The sequence below is a fragment of the Nomascus leucogenys genome, chromosome 2 (genome assembly GCF_006542625.1).
Source record: "Nomascus leucogenys isolate Asia chromosome 2, Asia_NLE_v1, whole genome shotgun sequence".
Lineage (NCBI taxonomy): Eukaryota > Metazoa > Chordata > Mammalia > Primates > Hylobatidae > Nomascus > Nomascus leucogenys.
In genome coordinates this window covers 83593875-83616118 of record NC_044382.1, presented here as the reverse complement: position 1 = coordinate 83616118, position 22244 = coordinate 83593875, and the positions used below count along the sequence as shown (strand labels likewise).

The 22244-nt window shown below is 46.3% G+C and overlaps 2 protein-coding genes across 2 annotated transcripts; both read right to left on the bottom strand.

The window, feature by feature from the left end:
• Positions 1-815: 815 nt before the first annotated feature.
• LOC115837083 (nuclear pore complex-interacting protein family member A5-like) lies at positions 816-4520 on the bottom strand. The gene is made up of 3 exons (XM_030821937.1): positions 4482-4520; positions 3244-3317; positions 816-1487 (listed from the first exon to the last, which is right to left on the bottom strand). The coding sequence occupies exons 2-3, from the start codon at positions 3289-3291 to the stop codon at positions 816-818; spliced, it is 720 nt and encodes a 239-aa protein (XP_030677797.1). The 5' UTR covers positions 3292-3317; positions 4482-4520.
• Positions 4521-4523: 3 nt separating this feature from the next.
• LOC100581150 (nuclear pore complex-interacting protein family member B9-like) lies at positions 4524-20976 on the bottom strand. The gene is made up of 8 exons (XM_030821935.1): positions 20805-20976; positions 17588-17721; positions 13759-13887; positions 9714-9813; positions 9412-9550; positions 4976-5036; positions 4831-4866; positions 4524-4755 (listed from the first exon to the last, which is right to left on the bottom strand). The coding sequence occupies exons 1-8, from the start codon at positions 20974-20976 to the stop codon at positions 4690-4692; spliced, it is 837 nt and encodes a 278-aa protein (XP_030677795.1). The 3' UTR covers positions 4524-4689.
• Positions 20977-22244: the final 1268 nt, after the last annotated feature.

The following is a 22244-nucleotide window of genomic DNA, read 5'->3' as shown; positions in this document are numbered from 1 at the left end:
TCACTCCATTCTCCTGCCTCAGCCTCCCGAGTAGCTGGGACTACAGGCACCTGCCACCACACCCGGCTAATTTTTTGTATTTTTAGTAGAGATGGGGTTTCACTGTGTTAGCCAGGATGGTCTCGATCTTCTGACCTCGTGATCCGCCCACCTCGGCCTCCCAAAGTGCTGGGATTACAGGTGTGAGCCACCGCGCCCGGCCTATTTTTTGCATTTTTAGTAGAGGGGAGGTTTCACCATGTTGGCCAGGATGGTCTCGATCTCCTGACCTCGTAATCCACCCGGCTCGGCCTCCCAAAGTGCTGGGATTACAGGCATGAGCCACTGCAACCCACTTTTTTTCTTTTCTTTTTCTTTTTTTTTTTTTTTTGAGACAGAGACTCACTCTGTCACCCAGGCTGGAGTGCAGTGGCATGATTTCGGATCACTGCAACCTCCTCCTGGGTTCAAACAATTATCCTGCCTCATCGTTCGGACTACCTGGGATTACAGGTGCATGCCACCATGCCCGGCTCATTTTTGTATTTTAATAGAGACGGTGTTTCGCCATGTTGGCCAGGCTGGTCTCAAACTCCTGGCCTCAACTGATCCACTCTCATTGGCCTTCCAAAGTGCTGGGATTACAGGCGTGAGCCACCACACCTAGCTCAGTAAGTACGTTTTTTATTATCAAAAAAGAGTAGCGTAAGATTGGCATATTCTGTGTAGAATGTATTTTATTGATGTCTACTATTTTTATAATTTCTGAGTTGGTACTTTTGAATGGATGCTTTTTAGTTTTGGGCAGACTCAGTTGACTAAAGCACCTCGGTGCTTTAAGGTGCCAGAAGACACTCGGGAGGTGACTTGAGGCTCAGAGAGTCATCAACTGGAGAAGGTGGAAGAGGTACCAGAAGACACTCGGGAGGTGTCTTGAGGCTAAGAGAATCATCAAGTGGAGAAGGTAGAACAGGTACAAAAAAAGAGTCGGGAGGTGTCTTGCGTTTCCTAACATTATCACCTCGAGGAGACGGTACAGGTCCCCAGCGACACTCGACGGGCGGTTTCTCTGGTGTCAGAAAATTGTCAACTGGAGAAGGTGGAAGAGGTACCAGAAGACATTCGGGAGGTGTCTTGAGGCCAAGAGATTCATCAAGTGGAGATGGTGGAAGAGGTACGAAAAGACCCTCGGGAGGTGTCTTGAGTCTCGGAAAATCGTCAGCTGGAGGAAATGGTTCCGCTCCCAGGGGACACTCGACTTGAAGTTTATCTCTTCTCAGAAAATCATCAGTTGTAGAATGTGGTTGAGGTCCTAGTCGAAACTGTAGTCGAGAAAGATTCAGAGGTCTCAGACAACCTTTAGCTGATGGAGGTGGTTGACCTCCCAGATGACACTGAGTTGGAGGAGGTGCCTGGCGGCCCTTCCTTTTTCTTAAAGTTTCAGCTGTGAGGTAGGGCCAGTAGGGCAATCCTGAGGAATGATGATGCTCCACTGCAGCCATTCGGAACTGTAGGGCCAAAGGGGGAAATGTTTTCACACATATTCATTTGAAGGACAAAATTACCACCACCAACACAGGCTGCACCTTCTGTTGCTGGTGATAGATTTTTGCACCTTTCCATCCTCCAGGTTTCAAAATAGCAGTATCAGTATCATAATATCACCCTTCCACTGAGTACTGCTGACAGCTGGGGAGTAAAATCATTGGGACACACCGTTGTCTCTACATGCCACTGTGTCTGTCTGCAAATGTAGGCAGGCTGGGGTCCTGCCCCAGGGAAGACAGAGTCATAACAGAGTAATAAAGAAGCATGTTAGAGACACAGGAATGTCTATGTCTATCCTCATTCCTCCCTCACAGCCAGCACCAGAGCATGTTTCCTGCACCAGGTCAACAGAGAGTAAGAGAGGCATGAAAAGCCCATTGTCCACATATGTTGCAACTTCTTTTTGGAGAATGTTTTCCAGGCCTTTTATGTTCTGTCTCTGATTCTCAGAACTCTGCAAGGTCAGTGTGACCACCCTGCTCCAAATCTAAGAAAACAGAGGTTTCCAGAGGAAGGAGAAATTGTGCCCAGGGTCACACAGCTTGCAAGAGGCAGAGTGGAAGTTGGTTCCAGCTCTGCCTGCAGGACCGTCTCATTTCCCCTCTGTTTCCCTTCTTGACAAAGGATCTTCTTCACTCTGGAGGTGCCACACATGAGAACAAAGAGCTCTGTAGAGATGTGGATTCCTGAAGAGCTGCAGGGGAACTGGGAGAGGGTTTTCTGACAGAACAATCTTACCTCAAGAAGTCAGTTAGGCATGGCTGTAATATTTCTTTTCATTCCCAGGTAATACCAAACTGTAAGTGCACTAGGACATAAAGAATACTTTTGTCCATGGAAAAATGAGGTGGGAATTCTAAACAAAGCAAGTTTTAAAACTGTGTTTCACTTCAAGTGTACAAGTCCCATCATGTGTAATCATAGGACTCGGCAGCTTTTGAAGGTACAGAGGCCACACAAGAACCAGCTTAGCTGAGCATCATTTAAGGCCTTCATTTGGAATTGTCCCTGTGGGTAATAAGTTACATTCACTCTTCACTAATTTACAGTCAGGGCCTATTTGCTATTACAAATATGGAAACTCTGACACTTAGAATATTAGATCAGGGGCCTCACTGGGTGGGGATGAAGGTGTTTTTGCACAACATGGTCACCAACAGGGATGGGACTGTGATGAACTATGGAATTGGCCTTGTCAAAGAGCATTCAAAATTGCACAAAGCACAAATTAATGTTAGATTAATGCATTTTCACTATTTTCACTTCCGGGAATACAGCAGATATTTCAAACGTTAATCACCTACGTTATAGCAGAATGCAAACAAAATCACAGCAAAAGAAAGAAAATCCCACATATTTTGGAAATGAGACCCCACAACATCTTGGGTAAAGTGGATCAGTCAGAGTTCACTGCGCCATGAGACTTACAGTAGTGGAGGTCAGTGGTGCCTCCTCGTGTTATTTCTGGAAACAGAACAGTAAAAGCCCTTCAGCCTCAGCCCCTGAGCTTTTATGGATTCTGGAGGTGCCACCAATGATGATCAGCTGGGAATGGAGAAGCCTGAAGCCTCATGGGGAAGATTTTGCTTCTCAAGAAGTCAAGACAGAAAAGGCACCACAGAACCCACAGAGCAGAGGCCAGGCCAGGAGAGGGTGTTGTCGGAAAAGACCAAAGTGTCCCGATATAGGAAGAGTGAAAATGTCCCCAGCGTTTACCTTTGTCTTCTCTCTGTTTTCAGCTGGGACGCAGCTGCTGTTCCTCATGGGAACCGAATGAGGTCCTGAATCTGCTAAGAGCCAGAGAAGGGAATGGGGTAAATCTGGCTTGCATCTTCTGTGCAGAATAAGAAACCCTCCACACCCTCCACTGCCATCTCACTCTGTGCCACACAGGTCCCTTACCAGAGGCACAGGGTTTATTGACCACATGCCTCAGAGGACCCTGGAGCCCTCTGGACCCTCATCCTTGAGGAAGATACCACAGAGCCCTGGTCCAGGGGTATTCTTAACTCTCAACAGGCTGTGAACAGGTCGGGCTCTTACCAGCTGGAAATGAGCTCTAAATCAGTACATATCAGAGGAAATCACTCATCATGTGAGCACAGACTCAAAATTAAAATAGGAACAGCCATGGTTGGAAGAATATCAATAAACCCTGGATAGGAACAGCACTGCTCCTCTTCTTCAAGCCATAGGGACATTTAAAATTCTGTGGATTCATAGTTAATCTAACTTTCATACCTGGCCAGGTATTATCAATACTTATGAACAGAAATGGACATAAAGAGATGAACAGTCATGTGAAAAGGTAAGAGCTACAGAAATTAACTGGAAAGTTTTAGGGTTACACTTCAAATGTTATAGGAGTAAGATTACATAGAAATTTAACTTACTAATGGAGTTATATAGTTGACAATAAACAACTTAAACAAAAATAATGAAGAAAGTTCCAAAAAGTGTAAATAAATGCTTCTTTTCTTAAAGCAGATCTCATGCTACAATATTGATCCATGAAGACATGGCCAGAAAATCTCTGCTCTCATCAGCACATGTGGCTCCCATTCTAAAGTGCTATTGTTGTTTTCTCAAATGAAAGAAAAATAAATCCTTCACACTGAGTCAAGATGAAAAGGGGAGCTGGCCCATTTGCCTTCTAGGCTCATCTCCTCAGTTAAAAGTAACCAAGACATCAGGGTGGGGCAATGTCCACAGTCAGTGGAGCGGCCTGAGCTCCACCATTCACAGGGGACTAGCCAAGAGCCATTCAGCTAGGGCACCTGAGAAAAATAGGGTCCTGCTACCCAGCGAGACAACTGTTCTCTTTATAAGTGCTTGGAATTGTTTCCAGGAAACATAACCATTACCCCACCCGAGCCCTCATCCCCAAAAAGAGAAGCAGGGTGTGTGGATTGTGCAGCAGAAATTAAGCGGCTGCCTTCACAGCGAGCTCCTACCCCTCCAGAAAGGGTTCTCCAGGCCTGGTCGTCCCTGGACTGGCTCCTGACTCCTGTGTCTCTCTGGCACTCTCTGCTTTTCCCTCATTTCACACCTAGAAGACATAGAAAGAATTGACTTGAAGAATTAAAACACCAAGTTCTTTACTAGACACTCAAAGCTTTATCTTAAAACAAAAACATCCTTTAAAATGTCCATCACAATGACCTACCTTTGCTGCTTGTAGGCAGCCTTCCTCTCTGCCATCTTCCTCTGCAAGGCTTGAGCACAGAGCTATGCGGAGAAAAATACATCCATGTCCTGACCTAGCAGACTATGTCCAAAAGCAAGGAAAACAAACAAACTTACCCAGTTGGCATGAGGCTTTCTTGCAGAAGGGGTGATCTGAAAAAGCCAACACATGAGAAATTGAATGTTGAGAGAGTCTAAGGGCCGTGGCATCATCTGCATCAGCACTGAACAATCCTGCAACTGCGGGGAGGAAGCTCCTTACTTTGCGTCTGTAGTAGTCCTCTGCCTGCCGCCGCAACCTTTCCGCAGCGTGAAACAATTTCCTATGGATTACAATCACTTTCATCAGATAAAGCACCACTTTCAGGGTGATTTTAAATAATCTGCCATGTTTCTGTTATCCTCACAACTGTACCCTTACACAATCTATCTATACCTAGAAAACGTATTTCAGATGGCTATAATAGTACAGTCTGAGCCGGTCATAGTGACTGACGCCTGTAATCCCAGCACTTTGGGAGGCCGAGGCAGGTGGATCACGAGGTCAGGAGATTGAGATCATCCTGGCTAATACGGTGAAACCCTGTCTCTACTAAAAATACAAAAAATTAGCTGGGCGTGGTGGCAGGCACCTGTAATCCCAGCTACTTGGGAGGCTGAGGCAGGGGAATCACTTGAACCAGGGAGGTGGAGTTTGCAGTGAGCCAAGATCACGTCATTGCACTCTAGCCTGGGTGACAGAGCGAGACTCCATCTCAGAAAAAAAAACAAAAACAAAACCCAAAAATCAGTACGGTCTGATCCAAACTGTTGCTATATTGATTCCTCCTCTTTTGCTTACTGCCTGCTGACTTCCGAGTTGACAATTTCCTTCCCCATTCTCAGTATATCCCTAATTCATCCTTCATTGAGCATCTTTTATCGTAAAGCTCTATTCTCTTTGTATTAATATCCTTGCCGTGTTTCACAGGGCAGAAACAGCTGGGCTTATAAACAGGCATAGTCCTTTTGAAGGATGTGTTTGATCCTACAACAACACACTTTCCTGAGGATGACAACAACTCACCCCCTCCCTAGAATGGCTGGTATGAACTGAGTTTCCACACAGTCTAGCTGGCAATGGGGTCAGGAGATGTTTTGCTACTTCACATCTTTTGGTCACTGGTAAATCTTAAGGTACTTTGTTTTCTGTTTTGTGAACTCTCTCTCTCTCTCTCTCAATATGTCTTCTGACCATTTGTTTCTATTTCTGCATTTACTGGGTCTAAACATTGTACAAAGGTTGAAAACAACCCCCTGTCTCCAATGGGGGTTTCCCAAGAGGGTGGGGTTCAGTTTCTGAACTCACATGTCGGTGTCTATTTCTTTCATAACTGATTTCCCATTTTCCTCTGCCTCTGATAGCTGCCTCTCCTTTTCTGCTTGCTCACATTCTTTCATTCTTAGCTTCCTGAGATTAGAAGGGAGAGAAATGCACACACATGATCCACCAGCCCGTGTGGGATTCCCTCTGCCCTTCTGGCATCTGAAGGCTGTGATTCAAAGATCCCCCCTGTAACCTTTCCGTAAATGAACCAAATGATTCTCACAACTGAAGGGAGAATTGACACCTCCCATTGAGGGACAAAGAAAAATCACACTCTGGCCTGCTGGCAAGTCACCTGTCATTTCCAGCTCATCTTCATAGTTCTATAGTTAGTCCTATTCTTTAGTAAATAAAGACTATTAAAAGCTTCTATGAGGTGCACTATGTGTGTCTCTGGGGTCAGTCTTGTGCTTGACACAGCGAAAGCTCATTTTAGTTCAGTGTGAAAAACCAGACCTCACCAACTCATCACAACTAACTCCATTGGAAGCAGAGGATTGCTCCTCATCTGACTCCTCCTGTGGGAGACCTGTTTCTCAGTCACAGGCTGATGCCAGAACGGAGACCATCAGCCATAGAGAGATCCTTCCAGAATATGGTGTCATTAACCCTGCAGTTCACTGCTGCACTTTGCCATGATTCAGCACTGGAACTCTTGTCATTGACTTTAAAGATCCTGGTTGAGAGAAAAGGCAGTCTGAATGCTGGGCACATCTATTGAATGAGAAATGATCGGAATGGCTCCTAAGTCAGGGTGTTATGTCCTGAAAATAGGTGACAACTGCAAACCATCCAGCCTGGTGCTGACTGACTTTAACAAGGTTCAGTTCACAGAGAGTGAGGGCAGAAAAAGGAAATGGCCTAAAAAGGTAAGTTTGCTGTGTTGCCCTCACACCACTTGATTCATGCTCCTGATCCTAAGGATCTCACCTGATACTTGGTTTTATAGGAAGGATGTGTAAAATTCCCAGAACACTAGGAAACAGGGACAAAAACACTTCAAAGAGAAAGTTAATGAACTTGTTTCTGACTACAGGGCATCCTTCAGCACATGATGTCTGGGGTGGCCTCAAACAAGGAGTGTGTGGTGAGGTGCTGAGAATGCAATGGGAGCAGGGTCCTGTCCCCACGCTAAAGGAGCTCACAGTTTAATGCAAATGAGAAGCCAGTGAGGACATCACTACTCCTGCTGTGCACTTGGGAACTAGAAACACAAACCCTGACTCTGGAGGGAAGCTAAGGAAGCATTCTACTCTTGAGTTGACATAAGTGCATCTGAAGCTTCTGATCTCTGATGAGAACAATGGGGGACACCAAACAGAATAAAACCCATGATTGAATACATCAAATTGCTAACATGGCAGTAAACAGACATGACGTCAAGATGGAGAAGAAGGAAAACCAGGACGAAAGTCAGCCTCACATTTGGAACCCATTTCCCTGAGTTTCATTGCTGAATTCCAGAAGGGACTACTGAGATGCAAAGAAGCAGAGCAGCTTTTGCACACATGCATGGGATTAGATGGAAAACAAGTGGATTGAGGGTCTGCCAATGAAAGCGACCCATACTGAAGTCCACTGGCCTGGTTGAGACCCAGAAGAGTCACACATCAGAATAGAGGTGGACAGGAAATACCCTGGCCTTAGTAGGGACTGAGCCTGCACTGACGACCTCAATTGCAGCCTGTATGGAGGACCGCTGACCATCCCCCAGAAGTAGACTCCCATCTCTTCTGCAGCAAGATAACATGCTACTAGGCCTCAATTCATTGCTAAATATTTTTTAACAAGTATCTCACATTTAACAAAAAAAGATCAGGCATATGGCAGCAAAATACAATGTAATATGACCAAAACGTGAAAGACTGTGAAAATGAATCTGGAGGTGACCCAAGCATTGAATTCAACAATCCAGGCTGGGTGCAGTGGCTCATGCTGGGAGGCTGAGGCAGGCGGATTACCTGAGGTCAGGAGTTTAAGACTAGCCTGGCCAACATGGTGAACCCGTCTCTACTAAAAATACAAAAATTGGACTGGGCACGGTGGCTCATGCCTGTAATCCCAGCACATTGGGAGGCTGAGTTGTGTTGATCATGATGTCAGGAGTTGTAGACCAGCCTGGCCAATATGGTGAAACCCCGCCTCTACTAAAAATACAAAAATTACCCGGGCATGGTGGCATATGCCTGTAGTCCCAGCTACTCAAGAGGCTGAGGAAGGCCGGGTGTGGTGGCTCACACCTGTAATCCCAGCACTTTGGGAGGCTGAGGCGGGTGGATCATGAGGTCAGGAGATCGAGACCATCCTGGCGAACACAGTGAAACCCTGTCTCTACTAAAAATACAAAAAATTAGCCAGGCGAGGTGGCGGGCGCCTGTAGTCCCAGCTACTCCGGAGGCTGAGGCAGGAGAATGGTGGGAACCCCGGGGGTGGAGCCTGCAGTGAGCCGAGATCGCGCCACTGCACTCCAGCCTGGGCAACAGCGAGACTCTGTCTCAAAAAAAAAAAACAAAAGAGGCTGAGGAATAAGAATCACTTGAACCTGGGAGGTGAAGGTTGCAGTCAGCCAAGATCACGCCACTGCACTCTAGCCTGGGTGACAGAGTGAGACTCTGTCTCAAAAAAAAAAAAAAAAATTGGCCAAGTGTGGTGGCACACACCTGTAATCCAAGCTACTTGGGAGGCTGAGCAGAATTGCTTCAACCTGGGAGGCAGAGGTTGCAGTGAGCCAAGATTGTGCCATAGCACTCCAGCCTGGGCGACATCTCAAAACTTAAAAAAAAAAAAAAAGGCTAGGTGTGGTGGCTCACGCGTCTAATCCCAGCACTTTGGGAGGCTGAGGCAGGTGGATCACCTGAGGTCAGAAGTTTGAGACCAGCCTGGACAACATGGCGAAACCCCATCTCTAGTAAAAATACAGAAATTACCTGGGCGTGGTGGTGGGCACCTGTAATCCCAGCTACTTGGGAGGCTGAGGCAGGAGAATTGCTTGAACCCAAAAGGCAGTGAGCCGAGATTGTGCCATTGCACTACAGCCTGGGCAACAAGAGCAAAGCTCCGTCTCAGGAAAAAAAAAAAAAAAGAGAGAGAGAGAAAGGAAAACCAATGCCAGTACTAGCACCTCCTCTTCCCCTGAAAAAATTACAAACAAGAATGTAGGAAGGGAAAGAAATTATACAGATTAAACTAATCAAGCAGAAAGGACAAATTCAATTTTGAAACCACTGAATTTGCCACTAATGTTGTAGAAAATATTCTCAAGGACTTTACAGTTGTCTACTTTGATTGGCACATGGTTCATACAACAGTATTTGTGTCAAGGCACATCTTACTCTTCCTTGGCAGTCTTCCTCTGTCCATTGATTTTGTAATGACTGTTGACCTTCATCATCACCTTATGGACTTCAGCTGGAACTTTGGCTTCCATATATCTCCATGAAGTATAGAGGTCTTCCATGCTAATTTTAATTCCTGGAAAGGAAGAAACCCTTTTCTTTGTGTGCATACAAGTGGACCTTGGCCCTTGGTGAGGGTGAGGAGAGGAGAAGGTGAGAAACCTGAGGGCAAGAAGCTGTTCTTTCCCTTTCCAGGGCAAACTCATTTCCACACTATGGGGACTGCAACAGAGCCTTACCTTCCTGGCTACGGCTATTGGACCTCCAGGCTCTCCGCTGTACATCCGTGGATCTGTCGTGTACATTTCGTGACTTTAAGACAGTCTTGAGGAAAGACACCTAGGAAATAATAATTTAAGAATGACGGCCGGGCGTGGTGGCTCATGCCTGTAATCTCAGCACTTTGGGAGGCCGAGGCGGGTGGATCACGGGGTCAGGAGTTCAAGACCAGCCTGGCCAAGATGGTGAAATCCCGTCTCTACTAAAAATACAAAAATTAGCCGGGCATGGCAGCGGGCACCTGTAATCCGAGCTCCTCAGGAGGCTGAGGCAGAGAACCGTTTGAAGCCGGGAGGCAGAGGTTGCAGTGAGCCGAGATCACACCACTGCACTCCAGCCTGAGCGACAGAATGAGACTCTGTCATACACACACACACACACACACACACACACACACACACACACACGAATGACATGAGGCCTGGCGCAGTGGCTCACTCCTGTAATCCCAGCATTTTGGGAGGCCGAGGTGGGCAGATCACCTGAGGTCGGGAGTTCGAGACTAGCCTCACCAACATGGAGAAACCCTGTCTCTGCTAAAAATACAAAATTAGCCGGGCATGGTGGTGCATGCTTGTAATCCCAGCTAGTCAGGAGGCTGAGGCAGGAGAAACACTTGAACCCGGGAGGAAAAGGTTGTGGTGAGCTGAGATTGTGCCATTGCACTCCAACCTGGACAACAAGATTGAAACTCTGTCTCAAAGAAAAAAAAATAGGCCAGGGGCAGTAGCTCACGCCTGTAATCCCAGCACTTTGGGAGGCCGAGGCTCACAAGGTCAAGAGATGGAGACCATCCTGGCCAACATGGTGAAACTCCATCTCTACTAAAAATACAAAAATCAGCTGAGCATGGTGGCACACGCCTGTAGTTCCAGCTACTCGGGAGGCTGAGGCAGGAGAACTGCTTGAACCCAGGAGGCAGAGGTTGCAGTGAGCCGAGATCGCACCACTGCACTCCAGCCTGGTGACAGAGTGAGACTCCGTCTCAAAAAAAAAAAAAAAAAAAAAAAGACATGAATATACTTCACACAACTGAACTGTATACTTCAACACGGTTAGATGGTAATTATCATGTTATAAGTATTTTACCACAGGTTAACATGTTTCACAACTTGAAAAGGAAGTAATTACCTTCAGCTCTCTGAGTTCTAGAATTTGTAACATTTCACCACCTGCTCCTTCCTGATCTGCACTGGAGCATCTTCCTTCTGTCCCTGCTCTACTCAGAGTCCACTTTCCCTTCCCTCACATCAGCTTCATTGAGGCTGGTTTTTTTTTTTGAGACGGAGTCTCGCTCTGTCACCCACACTGGAGTGCAGTGGCGCGATCTCGGCTCACTGCAAGCTCCGCCCTCTGGGTTCACGCCATTCTCCTGCCTCAGCCTCCCGAGTAGATGGGATTACAGGCGCCTGCCACCACGCCCGGCTAATTTTTTGTATTTTTAGTAGAGACGGGGTTTCACCGTGTTAGCCAGGATGGTCTCGATCTCCTGACCTCGTGATCCGCCCGCCTCGGCCTCCCAAAGTGCTGGGATTACAGGCGTGAGCCACTGCGCCCGGCCTGAGGCTGGTTTGAACCTAATGCAAAACATTCTCACTAACAACTGAATTCCCACCAAGATTTCCATATTATCACAGTATGCTTTTAATCTTCTAAGATATTAAATATTTGTTCTCATCATAGCTAAGATGCAATGCAAATCCCATCTCAGATGTGGGTCAGATACCTATGAATCTCCTGAGGTTGTCATTGAAATAACTTTTTTTTTTTTTGAGACGGAGTGTCACTCTCACCCATGTTGAAGTGCAGTGGCACTACCTTGCCTCACAGCAACCTCCACCTCCCAGATTCAAGTGATTCTCATTCCTCGGCCTCCCAAGTAGCTGGAATTACAGGTGCCCGCTACCATGCCAGGCTAATTTTTGTCTTTTTAGTAGAGATGAGGTTTCACCACGTTGGCCCATCTGGTTTTGAACTCCTGACCTCAAGTGATCCACCTGCCTCAGCCTCCCAAAGTGCTGGGATAACAGGCATGAGCCACCACACCTGGTCTGAAGTAATATCTTTCAAATTCTTTGTAGAATTTGTTTTTTTCTGATTTCTGCACATAGGATAAAAAACAAAACATGTACTAGGATTTTGAGAGAAGCAATGGGTAATCCAAAAAGATGAAAGAGCAACCACATCTATCCCACAGCTACTGCTAGATTTCAGGAGTAGCTGAAAGGTACTGGCCCAGTTTGGAAAGGTAGCTGGCCCAGTTTGCAGCTAGGAGAAATGTCAAACACACGAAGAAATGAGAAGCAAAGAAATGCCATCATGCATGAATGCTTCATGGCACCCATGATGTCCCTGCTTAGGAGGTAATGGTATAGATGACTAGATGACAAGGACAAAGATGAGAAGGTGCAAAGCTGTCCAAGTCAAACAGCTCAACTGAACTTTCCTAAATGGAATTGTTAAAAAGTGGTAAATTTAAAAACTTCCCCCAGCTCACGTGGTGGCTCATGCTTGTAATCCCTGCACTTTGGGAGGCTGAGGCGGGTGGATCATTTGAGGTCGGGTTTTGAGACCAGCCTGGCCAACATGGTAAAACCCCGACTCTACTAAAAAAACAAAAATTAGCTGGGCATGGTGGTGGGCACCTGTAATCCCAGCTACTTGGGAGGCTGAGGCAGGGGAATTGCTTGAAGCCAGGAGGTGGAGGTTGCGGTGAGCTGAGATCACACCATTATACTCTAGCCTGGGCAACAGAGGGAAACTTGTCTCGGGGCTGGAAAAAAAAAAAAACAAAAAAAACTTCCCCCAATTTATACCGAAAATTATCTGTTCAGGACTAAGTGGGGTAGAGAATGTTAAATGTGCCTAGATATCTTCATAACTCATATATTTTCTGTTTTCTACATATCTTGAAAGGCAGTGCCAAAAGACGTGTAATTATCTAGGTGGTAAAACTGAAACATACTTCCTCTTCCCTTGAATATAAAAAGGCATTGTGGTATTAGTACTTTTATCTTGGATCATTGTTCAGAAGGAGGTTCAGCCCCCAGACAACCACATTTTTACTGTCATGAATGGCAAGAGAAAATGTAGAGCTCAACTTACCCAATGGAAAAAAGGCTCAAAAGACAAATTATGGCACAACTTAGCAGCCAAATTCTTACCAAGTACAGACTTTTGACATACTCATCACTCTCCAGCTGCAACTGGGAACATGCACTTTGAATGATGTCATTCAAAATTACCCTGCCCAGACACTTTTCATTGATTCTCTGGAGGGCAGTTCTAGGAGATTCTCTGGGGCTTTCTCTGCATCATAAGACGCAGTGCAGTGCTGCCCTTCACCTTCCGGCAGTTTGTCACCTCGTCCCTATGACCTCAGAGGAACTTTGTCTCAGGCCGATTGTTTGTTCCTTGGGCTCTTTCATTTCCCCTAAAAATCATTTGCTGTCTCTTTAAATTGCCTACATCTCCATCTAGCTCCCTCTCCCCTCAGAAGAGGGTGCTCTTTAAGCATCAACCATCCGGCCCTTCTAGCAGTCTCATTTTTCAGCTGGTCCCCATGTTTATGCCTGTTCTATGTTTTTCTTCTCCTGTTAAGCCGTCTGTTGTCAGCTCATTTCTGCAGCGAATCTTTAGAGAGGAGATTGGAAGCTTTCCTTCCACCCATACGATAGAACTCTAAAGCAGAAGAGTTTAAAAAGAATTTCCTATTTAAGTGATGAAACGTCATACTCTATTTCTGATAAATAACACAAAGGTTAAAAAAAAACTTACTTTTGACCAAAAGCTCTGTTGACATTCTCTTAAACAAACACCAACCTATTTAATTTTCATAATGTAAATGGCAGATATTTTCATAATTCTTATGCTAATAAATCATTTCCCTGATTTCTTGGGTAAAACCACATATTCGTAATGAAGTCCAGAAACGTGAATTGTTTTAAATAATTTCTTCTTATTTGTGATTACAAGTATACCTCTACAGACAGTTAGTATACTCACACAAAGCCTAGTTTTCCAGAGGAAAATGGCAAGTGTAGAAATTCCCAGGAACACGATAATGATAACTATCCAAAGAATTCCACAAAAGTCAGTCCCAGGATGGAAATGGTCACGCAGAGAATTGATAACCTGGAATAATAATAGTTGAAATAATGAAAAGGTCAATGACACTGACAATATTTCACTCAGAAAGAATCATCCTTAGAAACCGTCAACCTCCTCCAAAAGGTAACCACATCCATCAGATATCACCGTGGGATTCCACTGCTACAAAAAAGAACAGAAGTTAGAAGTCTCATGTTTTTCGGATGGCTGGTAGTGTTTTTAGGCATTGCAAATGTGTGGTGTCATCTTTCTTGGTATAAAGCAGGGATGTCCAATCTTTTGGCTTCCCTGGCTATATTAAAGAAGCAAAGTTGTCTTGGGCCACACATAACATACACTAACACTTACAATAGCTGATGATCTAAAAAAAAAAATCCTTTTTTTTTTTTTTTGGAGACAGAGTTCTGCTCAGTTGCCCAGGCTGGATTGCAGTGGTGCAATCTTGGCTCACTGCAACCTCCAGCTCCTGGGCTCAAGCCATTCTCCTGCCTCAGCCTCCCGAGTAGCTGAGATTACAGGTCTCTGCCACCATGCCCAACTAATTTTTGTATTTTTACTAGAGATGAGGTTTCACCATGTTGGCCAGGCTGGTCTTGAACTCCTGACAGGCGATCTGCCTGCCTCGGCCTCCCAAAGTGCTAGGATTACAGGTGCGAGCCACTGTGCCCAGCTGTTTTTTTGTTTTTGTTTGTTGTTTGTTTTTGAGATGGGGTCTCACTCTGTCACCCAGGCTGGAGGGCAGTGGCATGCTCTCGGCTCACTGCAACCTTTGCCTCTCAGGTTCAAGTGATTCTCCTGCCTCAGCCTCCTGAGTAACTGGAAGTACAGGCACCTGACAGTGCACTCAGCAAATTTTTGTATTTTTTGTGGGGATGGGGTTTTGCCATATTGGCCAGGGTGGTCTCAAACTCCTGACCTCAGGTAGTCTGCCCGCCTCAGCCTCCCAAAGTGCTGGGATTACAGGCATGAGCCACTGTACCTGGCCAAAATCTCATAATGTTTTAAGAAAGTTTACAAATTTGTGTTGAACTGCATTCAAAACTGTCCTGGGCCACATGCAGCCCGTCACTCATGGGTAAGACAAGCTAAGTATAAAGTAATTATCTTATCTTTTCTTTTCTTTTTGTTTTGAGACAAAGTCTTGCTCTGTCACCCAGGCTAGATTGCAGTGGCATGATCTCAGCTCACTGCAACCTCCGCCTCCCGGATTCAAGCGATTCTCCTGCCTCAGCCTACTGAGTAACTGGGATTACAGGCGCCTGCCATCGCGCTCGGCTAATTTTTGTATTTTTAGTAGAGACGGGGTTTCACCATCTTGGCCAGGCTGGTCTTGAACTCCTGACCTCATGATCCACCTGCCTCGGCCTCCCAAAGTTCTGGGAATACAGGTGTGAGCCACTGCGGCTGGCCAGTAGTTATCTTTACTTTAAAGTTATTTACTTGTGTTTTAAACTGATGTATAACATTGGATGCATTTATTAAATATCACATGATAAAAGAATCCCTCTAAATAATAGTTCTCTCTTGGATTATGTGAATCTTTGTCATTTAAAGCTCAGCATAAGTAAAAAAAAAAAAAATACAATGAAGAGGTGACTTCATTCACAAATAAGTATCAAATTTTAGTGCTTAAAAATTAACAAGGTGGGCTGGGCGCGGTGGCTCACACCTGTAATCCCAGCACTTTGGGAAGCCCAGGTGGGTGGATCACGAGATCAGGAGATTGAGACCATCCTAGCTAACACGGTGAAACCCATCTCTACTAAAAATACAAAAAATTAGCAGGGCATGGTGGCATGCGCCTATAGTTCCAGCTACTCGGGAGGCTGAGGCAGAAGAATCACTTGAACCTGGGAGGCAGAGGTTGCAGTGAGCCAAGATTGCACCACTGCACTTCAGCTTGGGTGACAGAGTGAGACTCCGTCTCAAAAAAAAAAAAAAAAAAATTACCAAGGCGATGAAAAATTAAAAAAAAAATTAAAAAAAAATTACCAAGATCATGAAAATGGCATGAATAGTGTGGGATTTCTCTAAGATTGTTGATATTAATTCCATTAGACTCTTCTGTGAGTGAAGACAAAGACTTCCCCTGAGTAAGTTCAGACAGCTTGTGATACCATTTCTACATCGATTCCTCAGGATTTAACTATATATTCTTGAAAATATCTCAATTTTAAATGTTTCTTTCAAGATGGTGAATTAAACAGAGATAGCCCTTCAACAGGTTGAACTCAGCATATGCTGAGTCTGAAATGGAAATGATGGAGTTAGAGAACCATACAACAATGGGAATGATTTCAGAAACATGGTGTTGAGCAGAATAAGGCAGACACAATAGAGTACCTATGGCATGGCATGCATCTGTATACACGAAATTCCAGAATAAGCAAGCTAACCTATGATAAGAAAGAGATTGGCTGGGAAGACTGAGAGTTCACTTTCTGGGGTGACATAATAGTGTAGATCTTGCCTGGGCATGGTGGTTTACGCCTGTAATCCCAATGCTTTGGGAGGCCAAGGCGGGCAGATCACCTGAGGTCGAGAGTTCAAAACCAGCCTGACCAACATGGAGAAACCATATCTCTACTAAAAATACAAAATTAGCTGGGCGTGGTGGCACATGTCTGTAATCCCAGCTACTCGGGAGGCTGAGGCAGGAGAATCGCTCGAACCTGGGAAGCAGAGGTTGCGGTGAGCTGATATTGCCCGATTGCTCTCCAGCCTCGGCAACAAGGGAGAAACTGTCTCAAAAAAAAACAATAAAAATAAAATAATGTAAATCTTGAAAGGGGGTTGGGTTATGCTGGTGTACGTACTTTCCAAAGTTAGTAAACTTACACCCTCCCACCTCAGCCTCTCCAGTAACTGGGATAACAGGTACGAACCACCAGGCCCGACTAATCTTTTTTGGAATTTTTTGTAGAGATGGGGTTTCGCTATGATGCCCTGGCTAGTCTTCAACTCCTGGACTCAAGTGATCTGCCCACCTCGGCCCCCTAAAGTGCTGGGATTACAGGCCTGAGCTGTGGAATTTCATGCCACGTGACACAGCCCAGTAACAAGGAAGAAACCCTGCGGGTCCAGCGTCTACTCACATAGGTGGGCTGATGGCTGATAAATCCCAGCAGGAGGAGCCAAAAGAGCAGCCACGGCACCTGCATGTCCTGGTCCTCTCAGGGCGCCCTGAGGCGGCCAGGACAGAGGTGGGGTGGCTTAGGGCGGGGGGAGGGAAGGGGACGGGGACACGGGGTCCTGGATCTGAGTTGAGGAGGGGGAGGGGAAGGGGGAGGGAGGGAAGGGAAGGGAAAGGAGGAGAAGGGGGCTGTTGGGCACCTGGAGGAGGAGGAGGAGGAGGAGAAGAAGAAGAAGAAGAAAGGGGTCTGGGAAAGGATCCGGTTCAAATTAAGTTCTGATGCGCTGGTGGAAGGTTTAGCTATAGGTCAGGGAGAAGGTCAATGAGGGAAGCAACAGGACGCGCGGGGCAAGGGAGCGTGAGGCTTAGGAGCAATTAGACGGAGACCAGGGATCTGCTTTCCAGCAAACCTTCTTCGGTCTGGGCCCTCCCTTAGCAACCCTGGGGCTTTATACTCCCTCTCCACCAATCTGTGACCCCGGTGGTGCCTCACAATGGACATTCCACTTAGCGTCATTCCAATGCCCCCTCCCCCATCTCAGCCCCCCACACTCCTCCCAAGGACAGGTCCTCTCTGGAACCTTCACAAACCTGATTTCTGGTCCTCCCCAACCAGCTCCCTGTCCCTGCTTCTGGGCGCTCCTTCCTTCCTGAGCTCCCAGGATTCCTCAAGGTCACTCTTGGTGACAAAACATAAAAAACAAATGATGGCAGGACGGAAGAACCTCATACCCAAGCAGAGTGCGAGGTTTTACAGCCCCCGCTCAGCCATTCATACCCTAAGCAACAAAACATCAGCGGGATGCGGAAGGTCCCAATAGTAAGCCATCTCCATCGCATCCTTGTAGCCATCCATCCAACAACCTGTATCTCAGGAACAAATGTTGTAGATACATTCATTTTAAGCATGCAGGGTACATTTACAAAAATTAACCTGCCTTATTTTGTTCCAGCAAATCTGAATATATTTTAGAGCAATCAAATCACACAGCATGTTTCTGATCATATAACTGTGCTAGAAGTCAATGATTAAAAGCTAACTCAAAATTATTATTTGCTTGGAAATTCAAAGTGCCCTTATAAGATATAAACATAAGAAAGAATCCAAAATGAAACAAGATTGCCTTTAAACTCAATGATAAAATCATAACATGGCAATAAAATGTCTCCCTCTGGCCTGGGAATTCCACTTTGTGGCACAAGGTTGTGTGATCTCAAATCACCCCTAACTCACCTAAACATTTTAACATCCGAAACAGAGTGATGATGTTACTTATCTATATCATCTTACTGCCTGTGCATGTGGACTTTAAATTCTGAACCCAAATGAGGAGGAGAAAACCAAGTTGACTTTCATGATTGCCCTCCCAGAGATGTCCAAGGAATCTGTGCATTTCAAGAAACAAAGTTCATCAGCTTCTCTCCTAGGGTATTTGGCCACAATACCCAGAGGGCTTGGCAGCATCATGAGTGATGGGTGGGGAGTGCCAAGCAGGTGGGCAGGACCCAGGGGCCTGGTGACTAGGACAGACCCCCACTGTCCATCACCTTTCCTGGCCCAGTCTTTAGCTAAACTTCCCAAAGGCCTTCTTCTGCCCGATCACACAGAGTGTGCCTAAACTCACTCAGGCCTCTGGCAGCTGAAAACCACTGCTTTAAATCCCTTTACCATTTACTATGACATAAGGTTATTGTAAACAAGAAATATTCTATTGATGCTACAAATGGAAAGCCAATGCCTTTACCATAAATAGAAAAACAACCCTAAGAAACAAGCAAAACAAAAACAAAACAGGGGCTGGGTATGGTGGCTCACACCTGTAATCTCAGCACTTTGGGAGGCCGAGGTGGGCAGATCACAAGGTCAGGAGTTCCAGACCAGCCTGGCCAATATGGTGAAACCCTGTCTCTAATAAAATACAAAAATTAGCCGGGTGTGGTGGTGGGCACCTGTAGTCCCAGCTACTTGGGAGGCTGAGGCAGAAGAATAGTTTGAACCTGGGAGGCAGGGGTTGCAGTGAGCCGAGATCGCGCCACTGCACTCCAGCTTAGGTGACAGAGTGAGACTCTGTCTCAAAAACAGCAACAACAACAAACAAACAAACAAAAAACAGGGATAACAAAACTATGGAATTCAATTCTATTTGTATGCTGCTGCCATGCTGCAGCCCTAGATTTGGCTGGGCACGGTGGCTCACGCCTGTAATCCCAGCACTTTGGGAGGCTGAGGCAGGCGGATCATGAGGTCAGGAGTTCGAGACCAGCCTGACCAACATGGTGAAACCCCGTCTCCACTAAAAATACAAAAATTAGCCGGGTGTGGTGGTACGTGCCTGTAATCCCAGCTACTCAGGAGGCTGAGGCAGGACAATCCCTTGAACCTGGGAGGTGGAGGTTGCAGTAAGCCAAGATCGCACCATTGCACTCCAGCCTGGGTAACAGAATGGAATGAGACTCTGTCTCAAAAACAAACAAACAAACAAACAAAAGCCCTGGATTTTGGTTGTGTTGGTTGTAAAAGGAGAGACCAAGTAAGTGGGGGTTGAAGTCAGATTAGACCAAAAGTGAATGGCAGAGAGTACTGTAATGTCCATGAAGGGTTGCTACAGTCACCGTGATCATAGCCCAAGCAGAGACAGGGAAAGGAAGATGTGAGCAGAGTTTGGGGCCTCAAACAGCGGGGGTTATTCATGCAGCCCAGGAAAGGCTCCCCAAAGCCAGGATCAACCTCCCTTGCAGGCCAGTCCCTCATGGAGGCATAGCCAGGCACCTTAGATTTGAGACCAGCTGTGTTGCTGCTGACCAGCTGTGTGACCCTGGGCTGGTTTCCTTCCATACAATGGGAGTGCCAATGGCTGCGTGCATGCAAAGACTGTCTGAGGATAGGAGGAAGCAATCTGTTGAGCACCCATGTACCTGAGTGTCATCACCTCCCAAGGGCATCTTTTGTTCCAGAGCTGGCACCTTGGAAGGCCCTTGGCCACTAAAGGCAGTGATGATGGTAACAGCAGTAAATCATCATTTATGGCTGATGAGGGAAGGCCAGGGGGTAGGGCTCCTGGGTCCTGGACAAGAATGAGGGTCTGGGCACTCCTGGGGACAGCTGACTGGTAGAATTCCTGGGTCCTCAGGGGGCAGGTCCGTCTTCGGTGGCATTGGGCCTAGGCTGGGATGCTGAGTTAGCCACTGGAGCATCAGCAGTACAGGCAGGCACAGAGGCAGTGGATCCATCGGAGGTGGCAGGTGTAGGATCCTCTGGTGAGCAAGTAGAGTCACCAAGCCTGGCTGACCATTACCCCCACTACCCCCACAGACGATGCCCTGTCCCTTGCCTCATGCTCCGGCAGGGTACAGGCTCGCACCTGGGGCCTCATGGAGCATCTCTCTAAAACCTCTGTGTCCTGGTCATTGAATGGGCACTTGAGTCACCCAGGGCCATTGGAAGAAAGAGGAAGAATCAGGCCCCGCGATGTTTTGGGAGAGCGTTTAGCACAGGAAAATGCACAGAATACATGGATGACATGGGGGCACTGTCGGTGTGGGAGCAATAGTTTACAACTTCCAGCCCTAATCTGAGCACTCTCACCTGTGCAATCTGAAAGGAACAGGAGACTTGCAGGAAAGATAGTGCCTGGATTTAACTTAAAGGAACTAAAATGTTGGAATTTTCATTCTTGATATCCTTCCAAATCAACTCTTTCAATGTTCCCATCCTCAAAACTATCATATGGGGCAACTGAGGCAGTCAGAGATTTACTGACTCAATGTCACTCAGTTGATTCTGAGTTCACTGCTGATTACATCTGACCAAACTGCTTTTTCTGAAGTCTACTCCGTTTAATCATGCTGGTGATGATTTTGTGCAGCTCTGGGACCAATTCCGCCTGGCTGAGGATAAAGCAAATCCGCAGTGACTTAGTCCTGCTGTCATTTCCCATCAGTTCCCCACTCTCCTCCTCTGCCCCTCCACAGTCTCCCATGCAGGCTGACACCATATGACAGCCTTAATGGAGTCCACCGAGTATTTCAGGTTCTCTCCTGGGCCACTCGAAAGTGGATGTACCCATGGGATTTGCTTTGACCCAGGAGATGTGAGTGGAAGTGAAGTGTGTCACCTCGAGGCAAAAGAGTTGGGAGCCATTGAGACTGGCCACCCTCTCCTTCATCTCTTAGAGCAGCTGACAGCTTCCATATGGAGGCTGCTCCTTTATTCTTGTGGCAGGATGAGGGGATGTGGGGCACAGGGCACAGGAGAGCCATGGAGGACATGCAGCATGGGCAGCAAAAGAGCCTTCAGTGTTGTAGATTTCCATTGTTTGGGGCTGTTTGTTACCTACAGTGATACCCAGCCCATCCTAGCAGGCATGCACCATCTACTCTACACTCTGTGAAGCAGACTAGCCTGCCGTGAGAACATGAACTGGTGGTCAGACACACGTAGGTTTCGGTTCCAGCTCTGCCTCTTGCTGACTGCAACCTCAGGCTTAACTTTCAGTCTCTGAGCCTCAGTTTCAACTCTGTAAAATGGGGTGGCTATACCATCTCAGGTTGCAGAAAGAATTAAATGAAATATAAATGCATGTAGAGCATTGAACCCAGCGCCTGGCACACACAGTGAGTACTCAGTGTTAGCCATGTAGCTTCATAATGCATACTGACTGTCAATATTCAGACAATGCAGTAAAGTATTGCCAAAAAAAAAAAGTAAACTTATTTGCATATGTATTCTTTCAATCTTTATTTTTAAACAGACAGGGTAAAACTATGCATATTCTTTCTTTCTTTCTTTCTTTTTTTTTTTGAGACGAGTCTCGCTCTGACAGGCTGGAGTGTGCAGTGGCGCGATCTCGGCTCACCACAAGCTCCGTCTCCCGGGTTCACGCCATTCTCCCGCCTCAGCCTCCCCAGCAGCTGGGACTACAGGCACCCGCCACCACGGCCGGCTAATTTTTTTTGTATTTTTAGTAGAGACGGGGTTTCACCGTTTTAGCCAGGCTGGTCTGGAACTCCTGACCTTGTGATCCGCCTGCCTCGGCCTCCCAAAGTGCTGGGATAACAGGCGTGAGCCACCACACCCAGTTATACAAATTTTTAATAACTCCTCTTGCACCTAAACTTTCTTCTCAGTAGATCCAAATAAGTTCTGTAGATAATATTGTTTTTAAACTGTTTTTTTTCTGGGACTTCAAAAACACACAGAATATATTTCTTTTTAGTGCTGTGTAACTTGGGACTGATAATCCATTGT